This window comes from Orycteropus afer, unplaced genomic scaffold, assembly GCF_000298275.1.
Source record: "Orycteropus afer afer isolate SDZICR_OR568_19922 unplaced genomic scaffold, OryAfe1.0 scaffold00011, whole genome shotgun sequence".
Taxonomy (NCBI): domain Eukaryota; kingdom Metazoa; phylum Chordata; class Mammalia; order Tubulidentata; family Orycteropodidae; genus Orycteropus; species Orycteropus afer.
In genome coordinates, this window is record NW_006921598.1 from 16,732,616 (window position 1) to 16,744,621 (window position 12,006).

At 38.2% G+C, this 12,006-nt stretch overlaps 1 protein-coding gene across 1 annotated transcript in view; it reads left to right on the forward strand.

Annotated features, from left to right (window-relative positions):
• Positions 1-12,006, forward strand: part of ME1 (malic enzyme 1) — a 231,625-nt gene that overhangs the window by 204,755 nt on the left and 14,864 nt on the right. Inside the window, exons 10-12 of the mRNA XM_007951230.2 lie at positions 6,366-6,471; positions 7,343-7,485; positions 10,687-10,860. Coding sequence (XP_007949421.1) covers positions 6,366-6,471; positions 7,343-7,485; positions 10,687-10,860 — 423 coding nt within the window. The remainder of the gene's footprint in view (positions 1-6,365; positions 6,472-7,342; positions 7,486-10,686; positions 10,861-12,006) is intronic.

A 12,006-nucleotide genomic window follows, 5' to 3' on the forward strand; every position in this document is an offset into this window, starting at 1 on the left:
GGGCCTTTGTCAAAGATCAGCTGACTATAGGTCGATGGATCTAAGGGCTGTAATTTTTATGGAAACAGACTGCCACATCTTTCTCCAACTCTTTTTATTTATTTATTTACTTATTTATTAAGCAATAGTCCATATTTAACTGGTTTGATTTTGATTATAACAGGTGCTAACGAAATCGTCTCTAAGATATTTACTCTTATACTACCTTTATTTTCTTATATAGGAGGATACTTGTTGGCTTGGCAATCTAATGAAATCAATAGATTTCAATTTTTATGACAATCACATGCAAATTTTATTTTAAACTATGTATCAGAAACAGTTTGGGTATATTTTCATTGTCATGTGTTTTGTTAGCAGTTGAGTGGTCAAGAACAGGTTATTTCTTCAGACTTAAAAAACTCAGCTGCTTTCAGCAAGCCTTAATGGTGAATTGCTAATTCTTCTTTTTCATGCTGTGGGCCATGATATTTTACTATGAATTGTATGGAATCTTATTGTTTGATGAGCCCATATATTTTTTAAAATAAACAAATCAGAGCATGTTTTCCTCTTAAAATTATTTTTTTGTGTTCCCTATTTCCCTATTGCCCCACTCCTTGGAGGGAAGATGGGGCAATCTACTTCCATAGTGATACTGCCTTGGAAACCCAAGGAGGGGTCGCTATGCATCAGGTCTGATTCGAGGACACATAATAACAACAACAACAATTTCTATTCTCACCTACCGATCACGTTAGAAGGGACCAGTTACTGGTGAAGGATATCATGCTTGATAAAGTAGAGGGTCAGCAAAAAAGGGGAAGATTCTGAATGAAAAGGATTGACACAGTGGCTGCACAATGAGCTCAACTATAGCAAAAATTGTGAAGATGGCACAGGCCCGGGCAGTTTTTTGTTCTGTTGTACATAAGGTCACTATGAGATGGAGCTAACTCGATGGCACCTAACAGCAACAACATTCTTTAAAAAAACCTGAAAGTTTTATAAATATTCTTTTTTCTCACGAATATTTCAGTAGTTTATTTGCTTTCTATTTCAAAGTAAACAACAAGGTGGAGAATTATATGTTGCTGTTATTAAAGAAAGAGCTCTGGTGGCATAATGCCTAAGGCATTTGACTGCTAACCAGAAGACTGGCAGTTCAAACCCACCAGCCACTCCTCAGAAGGAAGGTGGGCAATCTACTTCCATAGTGATACCACCTCGGAAACCCAAGGAAGGGTTGCTAAGTCAGATCTGACTTGATGGCAATTAGTTACTAAAGAAATAAACATGATATAGAAAGAATTAATAGAACAATAAAATTAAAAACTAGAAAGTACATCCTTGATTATATTTCAACATTGGCTACTCCTATGATGGAGTGCATTTTTCATTTGTGTAGCATTTAAAGGGCCAAAAGCATATGAGAGTTCAGAGAAGAGTTACCCACCTCCTTGATTATAAGGAAGGAAGATGGGTCCAATAGGACAAATTAAAAGCATTGAAGTTCCTGCCTGGGAAAGGAGAAAATGTGATTCAATATCTATCTTTGATTATATACAAGATTATTTAAGGACAATGTTACAAAGTTCAACAAAAATCACTATAAGCACAAATTTAGTTGGGAATAAAAAAAGGAATTGTTTACATTTTTTTAAAAATGGTGGAATTTACATTTCTGGCCATATTTAAAATTGTAGATATAACTTTCTTGGTTTTAATGGTTTAATCTCTGGCCCACCTGAAATGTTGGGCTTGTTAAGACGAAGTATTCTGGTTGTATCTATACTATTTCAAGACATCTAAAATGAAGAGACCACTAGTCTAAATGTGTATAGTTAGGTTTTGGTTAAAATGCTATACAAGGAATCCTAAAGATATAGTGACAAAAATACATAACTTCATTCTAGGAAAAGTAACTCCTTACTCTCAATGTAATAGATGGAAGCAACATTGAGTAAAAAGATGCTAAAATATATAGTGGAAATAAATTATTCTCCTGTATTAGTTGGCTATTGCTGTGTTGCCAAAAGCAGCATATCTCAGTAACCTATAGGAATTATTTCTTATGTATTGGGGCAGCTCTGATGATCTTGAATGGGTAACTCTAAGCTGTAGGCTGAGTACAGGGCTGTTTCACTAGGCTCTCATCCTCCTTAGACCAGCAGGCTAACCAGGTCAGGTACTTTGAAAACAATAAATTGGTGGTGCTACAGCTAAAACTCTAGATTCTGAAACACTGCTATATTCATGGGTAGTAAGCAATGTTGTGTGTGTGCAGGCAGTCCATGGTAAGCCAACCCTGGGACCAGCAGAAAGTGGGAGTTTGTGTGCATGGAGCCAGGCCACCAGCCTAGGAGCAGCAGAAAGAGGGTGTTTGCACCCCAGGGACAGGCCTGGTAAGCGAGCAGAGTGGGGGAGACCAGGAAATTAGCAGAGCAGTTTGGAACAGCTATGGGAGACAAACATGTCTGTTAGTTTGTCATATTGTGGTGGCTTGAGTGTTGCTGTGAGTGGCTATGCCACTGGTGTTTCAAATGCCAGCAGGGTCACCCATGGTGGACAGGTTTCAGTGGAGCTTTCAGACTAAGAGAGACTTGGAAGAAGGAAGAGACCATCCACTTCTCAAAGAATTGGCCAATGAAAACCTTATGAATAGCAGTAAACACTGTCTGATATATTACTGGACAACTTTATGAATGGACCTGAAACATTGTGCAAGATAGTGCCAGAACATGAGCCCCTCAGGTTGGAAGGTGCTCAAAATATGACTGAAGAAGTGCTCCCTCCTCAGAGTAAAGCCAACCTTAATAATGTGGATAAAGTAAAGCTTTCAGGACCCCCATTTGCTGATGTGGCATGTCTCAAGATGAGAAGAAATAATTGCAAACATCCATTATTAATTGGAACATGGAATATATGAAGTATGAATCTAGGAAAATTGGAAATTGTCAAAAATGAAATGGAAAACATAAAGATCAATATTCTAGGCATTAGTGAGCTGAAATAGACTGGTTTGGGCCATTTTGAATCAGACAACCATATGATCTACTATGCCAGGAATGACAAATTGAAGAATGGTGTGGCTTTCATCATCACAACAAATGTTTCAAAATCTGTCCTGAAGTACAATGCTGTCAGTGATAGAATAATATCCGTATACCTACAAGAAAGACCAATTAATCCTACTATTATTCAAATTTATCCACAGACAACCAAAGCCAAAGATGAGGAAATTAAAGATTTTTACCAACTTCTGACATCAGAAATTGACCAAACGTGCAATCAAGATGTATTATGACTGGTGATTGGAATGCAAAAGTTGGAAACAAAGAAGAATCACTGGTAGTGGGAAAATATGGCCTTGGTGATAGAAATGATGCTGGAGATCGCATGATAGAGTTTTGCAACACCAATGACTTACTCATTGCAAATACCTTTTTTCAACAACACAAACGGCAGCTGTACACGTGGACTTCACCAATCCTATCAGATTGACTTCATCTGTGACAACAGGTGATGGAGAAGCTCAATATCTTCAGCCAAAACAAGGCCAGGAGCTGATTGTGGAACAGACCATCAACTGTTCATATGCAAGTTCAAGTTGAAGCTGAAGACAATTAAAACAACTCCACAAGGGCCAAAATATGACCTTGATTCTAACCCTCCTGAATGTAGAGACCATCAAAGGAATAGATTTGATGCATTTAACACCAGTGACTGAAAACCAGAAGAATTGTGGGATGACATCAAGAACATCATCTATGAAGAAAGCAAAGGGTCATTAAAAAGACAGGAAAGGAAGGAAACACCAAAATGGATGTCAGAAGAGACATTGAAACTTGCCATTGAATGGAGAGTAGCTAAAGGAAATAGGAGACAGGACAAGATAAAAAAGCTGTTTTCAAAGAGCAGCTCGAGAAGACAAAGTCAATTATTACAATGAAATGGGCAAAGACCTAGAGTTAGAAAACCAAAAGTGACGAACACATGTGGCATTTCTCAAGCTGAAAGAACTGAGGAAAAAAATTAAGCCTTGAATTGCAATATTGAAAGATTCCATGGGCAATATGTTAATGATGCAGGAAACATCAAAAGAAGATGGATGGAATACACAGTCACTATACCAAAAAGAATTGGTAGATGGTCATCCATTTCAGGAGGTGGCATATGATCAAGAACCAATGGTACTGAAGGAAGAATTTGAAGCTGTGCTAAAGGAATTGGAGATAATGACCAGAATTACTGGTCAGATGGACTTTGGTGAGACCCCCAATACTATGGCCCTGGAATACATTCTGGGCCTGGAATAAAACTCACTCCCAGGGGCTGGTTCTCAGCCCAATAGTAAACTAGATGTACACGCAGACCACTCAACTCAGGATGATGCATCTCCACATACTCTATGGAAATGTATCCCCTGGAACAATCAACCATGGGGCACCAAAGAGGCAATATTCTCATGAAGGAAATGCAGGACACACAGGGGTGCATAACTTTGAGGGGTTTGGGGTGGGGGGAGGATTATTGGGCAGGGAGGGAAGAAGACTGGGTTAGGGTTGGGGTAGTAATTGGGTAGTGAAACCAAATGTGCACTAAATGTTGAATGTAAAACAAACTCTGCTTTATAAACTTGCACCTAAAGCACAATTTTAAAAAAAAAAAAGTAAGAAAGAAAGAAAGAAGAAGAGAATTGGCAAAACACAAGGCTCTGGGAATTGATGAAATACCCATTGAGATGTTTCAACAAACGGATGCTGCACTGGAGGCACTCCGTCAGCTATGCCAACAGATTTGGAAGACAGCTACCTGGCCAACTGACTGGAAGAGATTCATATTTGTACCCATTCCAAAGAAAGGTGGTCCCACAGAATGTGGAAATTATCGAACAATGTCATTGATATCACACGCACGTAAAATCTTACTGAAGATAATTCAAAAATGGTTGCAGCAGTATGTTGGCAGAGAACTTCCAGAAATGCAAGCTGGATTCAGAAGGGGACATGGAATGAGGAATATCATAGCTGATGTCAGATGGATCTTGGCTGAAAGCAAAGAATACCAGAAATATGTTTACTTGTGTTTTAGCAACTATGTTAAGGCATTAGACTCTGTGGATCATAACAAATTGTGGATAACATTGAGAAGAATGGGAATTACAGAACACTTGATTGCCCTTATGAGGAACCTGTACACAGACCAGGAGGCTGTCATTCAAATGGAACAAGGGGACACTGCATGGTTTAAAGTCAGGAAGGGAGTGTGTCATGGTTGTATCCTTTCACTATACTTATGTAATCTGTGTGCTGAGAAAATAATCCGAGCACTTACTGATGAAGATTAAAGACTACAGTCTGCAGTATGGATTACACCTCAATATAAAGAAAACAAATATCCTGACAGCTGGTCCAGTAAACAGCATCACAATGAATGGAGAAAAGTAGTTGTCAAAGACTTCATATTACTTAATTCTGCAATCAACTCCAATGGAAACAGCAGTCAGGACATCAAAAGATACATTGCATTGGACAAATCTGTTACAAAAGACCTCTTTGGATTGCTGAAGAGCAAAGATATCTCCTTGAAGACTAACCCAACCTATGGTATTTTCAATTGCCTTGTATGCCTGTGAAAACTGGATAATGAAAAGGAAGACCGAAGAAGAGATGATGCTTTTGAGTTGTGGTGTTGATGAAGAATGCTGAAAGTACCATGGACTGCTAAAAGAACTAACAAATCTGTCCTGGAAGAAGTGGAATGTTCCTTGGAAGCAAGAATGGCTAGACTTTGTCTCACCTACTTTGATCATGTTGTCAGAAGGGACCATTCTCTGGAGAAGGATGTCGTGCTTGGTAAGGTGAAGGGTCGATGAAAAAGAGGAAGGCCCTCAACAAGATGCATTGTCACAGTGGCTGCAGTGATGGGCTCAGGTATAGTAGGGATTGTGAGGCTGGCACAGGACCAGGCGGTGTTTGGTTCTATTGTACATAAGGTTGCTATGAATCAAGATGACTCGATGGCACATAACAACAACAACAAACAATGTTGTTATTTAAGTCACATTTTGCATTACCATTTGTTAATACTAGTTTCTAAGTCAACTTTTTAGGATTAAATAATAATTAAATGAGGGAAAGATTTTGTTTTGTTCACTATTATATTCCCATTGCATAGACCATTGTCTGACACATAAATTTTAATTGTTGAAAGAATAAATGAAATTATACTCTGACAGCTGGAAAGGAGATGGTAAGAATAACTATAGCATATAATACATAAAAATGTTAAGCACAAATACTGGTAATATGTATAAAAAGCTTTTTAGACTCACACATAGGTTTAGCAGATTCATCATGTCTTTTTTTATTTGCTTTACTTAGGGACGTGCTTCCTTAACACAAGAGAAAGAAAAATTTGCCCAGGAACATGAAGAAATGAAGAACCTAGAAGCCATTGTTCAAAAACTAAAACCAACTGCTATCATAGGTAAACTTTTTTCTCCTCCCGGCCAGTTAATTTTCTTTGTGCTGATTTTTGAAGCATAACTTAAGTTTGTTTCCCCTTATTACTTTATTCTTCTGTTAAAATTATTTTAATGATGATACATGAGTTTTATAGTTGAATCTTAAGTGTCATTGAGTCAGCCCCCTGACTCATGAAGATCTCATGAACAACAGAATGACATGCTGCCCCACCCTTCACTGTCCCCACGATTGGTTGCGGATTGGATCATTGTGATTCATAGATATTTTGTTGGCTGATTTTTAGAAGCAGATCACCAGGCTTTTATTCCTACCCCATCTTAGTCTGGAAGATTTGCTGGACCGTGGTTGGCATCGTAGCAACAACAAGCCTGCACTGACAGAGGGGTGGGGGGTGTGTGTGACGTGCAGTGGCCAGGAACCAAACTCCAAACTTGAGTCTTCTTGAAAGGCAAGGATTCTACCCCTGACCCACCGATGTCCCATGTCTTAAATGTCAACATTGATTTATAAAGCATATATAGTCTAATAGACTGAAATAGACCCATCAAATTACTTCCAGAGAGATAATATGTGTTGGGCACAATTTAGTTTTCCTGATACAAGTGCTTATAATCAAAATTCCAAGTGATGGGCCTCTAACTCAGTGTATTATGTGTCATATATCATTTCCATAATTTTTTATAAATACTTATAGAATTGAAACACTAAGGATTATTGCCACTAACAAACATCTCTTTTTATCATTACACTTTACAAATAAATATTCTATATTTTGGTTAGGGCCCATTAGAAATGACCACATTGTTTTCTGGGCATGGACTCTTAGATGAATTAACCATAGTCCTAATTACTGATTTCTCTTTCTTCATTAGGAGTGGCTGCAATTGGTGGTGCATTTACAGAACAAATTCTCAAAGATATGGCTGCCTTCAATGAGCGGCCTATTATTTTTGCTTTGAGTAATCCAACTAGCAAAGCAGAATGTTCTGCAGAGCAGTGCTATAAACTAACTAAGGTAAAGCAAAAGTATAGCTGATATTTTGATACCAAGTCTTGATTCATTATAGGGAAACCCAGTATATCTAAGGTACTTACCAGTGGTTGTTGTTATGTGATTAAGTAGATTGAGACTCAAGCAACCCCATGCATGTACAGTAGAACTGCTTCATAGGGTTTTCAAGGCTATAACGTTTCAGAACCAGTTCACCAGACCTCTCTTCCAAGGCAACTGTAGGTGGAGTTGAACGAACACCCTTTCTACTACTCTATGAGTCCTTAACCATTTGCACCTCTATGGGAATCCTCTTACATACCACTTAACTTTTCTTTAAAAAATTTTATAACCAATTTTGAAAGGAAAGTGAACAGGTCAGAAGAACTATTGCCTTTTCAAGAATGCTGTTGAGTAAATTCTCTTCTTGAGTGAAATAAAATAAACTTTGTAATGTTTTATTGACAATATTCCTCAAGTGACTTGGAAGTATCTCAGATTTAAGTATCAGGAAAGTTAAATAAAAAGTAAAGGGCTTGATTTTAGATGCTTATTAAAATACTTTTTAACTAGCTGTTCCAAAACATTGAATCATACAATATAAAACCACAGTTTTATTTTTGCTTTGCTAAATCCGGGGCTTGGATTTTGATACCATGGATGGAGCATTTGGGCAGCTACCTTGGTATCCAGCCAGCTTTGGATAGAAGTACTCAATACTTCAATACTTTACTGTTTCAAAAAAAAAAAAGTGACTTACTTTATACAATTTTTGTATTAGTATATATTTGACTGATATTTGTCCACAGTCTTTTTTTTTCCTTCCAGGACTTGAAAATGTCATTATAAGAAAACAAAGTTTGAGTCATCTATACCTAACACATATTTTGGAAATAAATCTAAAGTGAACTGGAAAAGTTAAAAATGACATAAAGTTATCTCACCCTACAAATCAGAACTTCATTGCTCAACTTCTTTAAAAGTATATTCTTAAATGCTCATTATTAGAATTAATGAATTTTTGGGAAGGAGTTACTCCATTGGTTTTCTGTTTGTTTGTTTTGTTAATTTGGATAGCATCAATGTTCTCAATAATTTTCATTGTTTTCTTAGCTATGGTTTGGAGAATTTGCCTCACATTGTTCAGTAATCTTAAAATCTTTTGTGAGAAAAGCAAAAAAAGACTCTCTGAGCAGTAAAAAAAAATGTTTGCATGATGGTTGTTCTGGTTACCTAGTGCCACTCCGACAGGAATATAACACAAATGGGATGGCCTTAATAAACAGGAGTTTATTCTCCCAATTAGGAGGCTTTATGTCCAAGTTCACAGTGCCAGGCTCTAGGGGCTGGGTGAAATCCCCTCAAGCTTGGGGTCCAGCTCCGCCTCCTGCTTCTGGCCCACTGGAGCTAGAGGTGTTTCTTCCCTCAGACAGCTGCTGGCTGCTAAGTCTAAGAAGCCCCAAGTTTGACAAGTAAAAAGGCACAGTCTCGATGTTACCAAACCACATGGCAGGCCATTAACTTAAGGCCATTGTAAGTCCCAAGGTTGGCAGAGCATGGCAGGCTGCTGAGCAATGACACAGCTACATTCAGGGTCCAAGTGTGCCATAGGCTAGAGACCATTTCCAAGGCTTCTCCTTATATACAGGAAGCAGACACATCCCAAAGGCAGCTACTCAGCTGCATGTGGTAGATCCGACCATGGAGCTGATTGCCAGTCTCATCATGGGGAATAACTACCACCAGCTGCCCAGCCACTCAACCAGGCCCAGCCAAGTTGACACACAAACATAACTATCACAGTGGTCAAATATAAATAAGTTTTTAATTAGTTATTTTGTTTGGCATATCTCAGTAGACCTCAAGGGTTTAGAGACTCACCTGCAATGCACATAAACTAAAATCAGCCAGTATCATATACTTGTGTTGACTTGTCTGAAAACAAAACTTGATTTTTTGCAAAAAAGAAAAGTTTTATAGACACTTAGAAGAGCAATTCTAGATATTTTTATTTTTATATCCCAAAGATAGTTGAATCTTTATATTCTACACCTTTAATAAGAACCAGAACATATGACATTTGTTTAAAATGAATAGTAAGTTAATATTATTAATATCATAATGGATCTAGACTCTAGAGCTAAGATGTATGAAAGTTATAACCTAGGCTATCATCATTTTAACTATGCTTTGGGGATTTGTGCTTTAGACTTTTCAAATGGATTTCTTAGACTATGATTTTTTTGTTTTTGTTTTTGAGAGTTTCTTATTTATATTTTGGAAGCCTGAACTGTCAGCTGTATCACCCACCACGCTCACCCTCAGAGATCAGAAGGACACTCACTCCCCTTTTGATTAGCAGTGTAGAATGCAGCACTTAGCAATCCCTAAGTTAATGCCATCTTAAAGAATGTCATGCATGAGTTTCCTCAAAAACAAAACACTGAGACTAAAAACAAACAAAAAAAGACAGTTGTTGGTAATTGTTGATAACCTACTCTTCTTCTTTGTTTGCTAATCACACTTTTGGTAATGAATTTGTTCCCTATATTATTTTCCATATAGCTCTTTACTATATCAAAAAAACAAACCAAACTCACTGCCATCGAGTTGGATCCAACTCATAGCAACCCCTCCTTGGGTTTCTGAGGTGGTATCACTATGGAAGTAGATTGCCCAACCTTCCTTCCTAGGAGTGGCTGGTGGATTTGAACTACCAGCCTTCTGGTTAGCAGTCAAGTGCCTTAGGCACTGTGCTACCAGAGCTCCCTTGGAAATGTATAGATAACCTAAAATCTAACCTAAAATCTCACTATTCCCAATACTCTAATATTAACCCGTCAGTTTTTTATCTTTAGAAGTCTGTTTTGGTATGCTTAATGATTCTAAGGGTTAAACCACTGCGGAGAATAGAGCAATGCTCTTAGGGTATCCTAGGTTTGCTCACTTCTCCTGGGAATAGAGAGAAAAATAGAGAACAGTAATAATCACTCACTCAGGAACATATTGTCCAACATCATAAAAACTTGCCCAAATTAGTAGGGAGTTAATGAAAAATTAGATTTCTTTAAAAACACTCAGTATTTTGACTATGACACAGTTATATTTCTTTTATAATACTCTAGTTCTTTTTTATATATGCTTTATATATATGTATAAATATATGTATATATTTGTAACAGTCTTGCTGCTTTTTAAATTGAGTTATATGTGTCTGTGTTGTAGGGACGCGCAATTTTTGCCAGTGGCAGTCCTTTTGATCCAGTCACTCTTCCAAATGGGCAGACCCTGTATCCTGGCCAAGGCAACAACTCATATGTGTTTCCTGGAATTGCTCTTGGTGTTGTGGCATGTGGACTGAGGCATATCACGGATAAGATCTTTCTCACTACAGCTGAGGTATTGTAAAATACCCTTAAGTTTGTCCAAGCTATTAAATGCAAAGTGAGCTGCTTGTAGTTGTCTAATGTTTTATTTATCTGACATCTATGCTCACTCTTTAGATGATGTAAAGTCTGAAGAGGAGGAAATATCTTCCAAGGAGAGGTTGAGTTTTCATATTGAGTCCCTAGTACAAGACTGGCTTTCAGTAGCCAGTAGAAAATTTTGTTGTGATTTCTTAGAAGGAACTCTTTTTATCTTCACATTTCCAAGAAAATTATCTGATAGTAATGAGACAGTTGAAAAATGCTGTTTTCAAATAATAATTAAATGACAAATATTTCTCCATAGAGAACTTTCCCAAATAATGGCATTTTGAAGATTTAAAATGAAATTCTGACAAGATATAGCATATAAGTGTTCATCAGTTAGAGTTCAGTGCAGTAAACAGAAACCACTCTATTACCTTAAGCAGAAAGGAAATTAAAACAGGGAATTAGGTATTTGTAAAATTGTTAAGGAGTGCCTGGGTGGCACAAACAGTTACTGCTCTCAGCTACTAACCTAAAGGTTGGAGATTCAGATCTATCCAGAGACATTTCAAAAGAAAGACTTGATGATCTGCTTTCAAAAAAGTTGAAAACTCTGTGGAACACATAGAGGAGTCAGCCACAGGGATCCAGGTGAGGAGAGGGAACCCAGGCCACACCCCACAAGCAGCAAGGCGGGAAAGCAGGGAAAGGACAGAAAAGGCAAAGGGGACCAGAACAGATCGAGGAGTCAGCTGCAGGGATCCAGGTGAGGGGAGGGAACCAGGCCATGCCCCAAAGCGGCAAGGCGGGAAAGTGGGGAAAGGACAGAAAAGGCCAAGGGGACCAGGTCAGAGCAAGGAGTCAGCTGCAGGGATGTAGGTAAGGGTGGTTGGAGAGGTTTCCAACAGCTAAGGGGGACAAACTTATCTGTCGGTTTGTCCCACTGTGGTGACGTGTTGCTGTGAGTCTTGAGGCTGTGCCACTGGTGTTTCAAACCCAGTGGGGTACACATGGTGCACAGGTATCAGCCCAGATTGCAGACTGAGACAGACTAAGAAGGAAGAGGCCATCCACTTCTCAAAGAATTGGCCAGGGAAAACCTTATGAATAGCAGAGAAACACTGTCTGATAC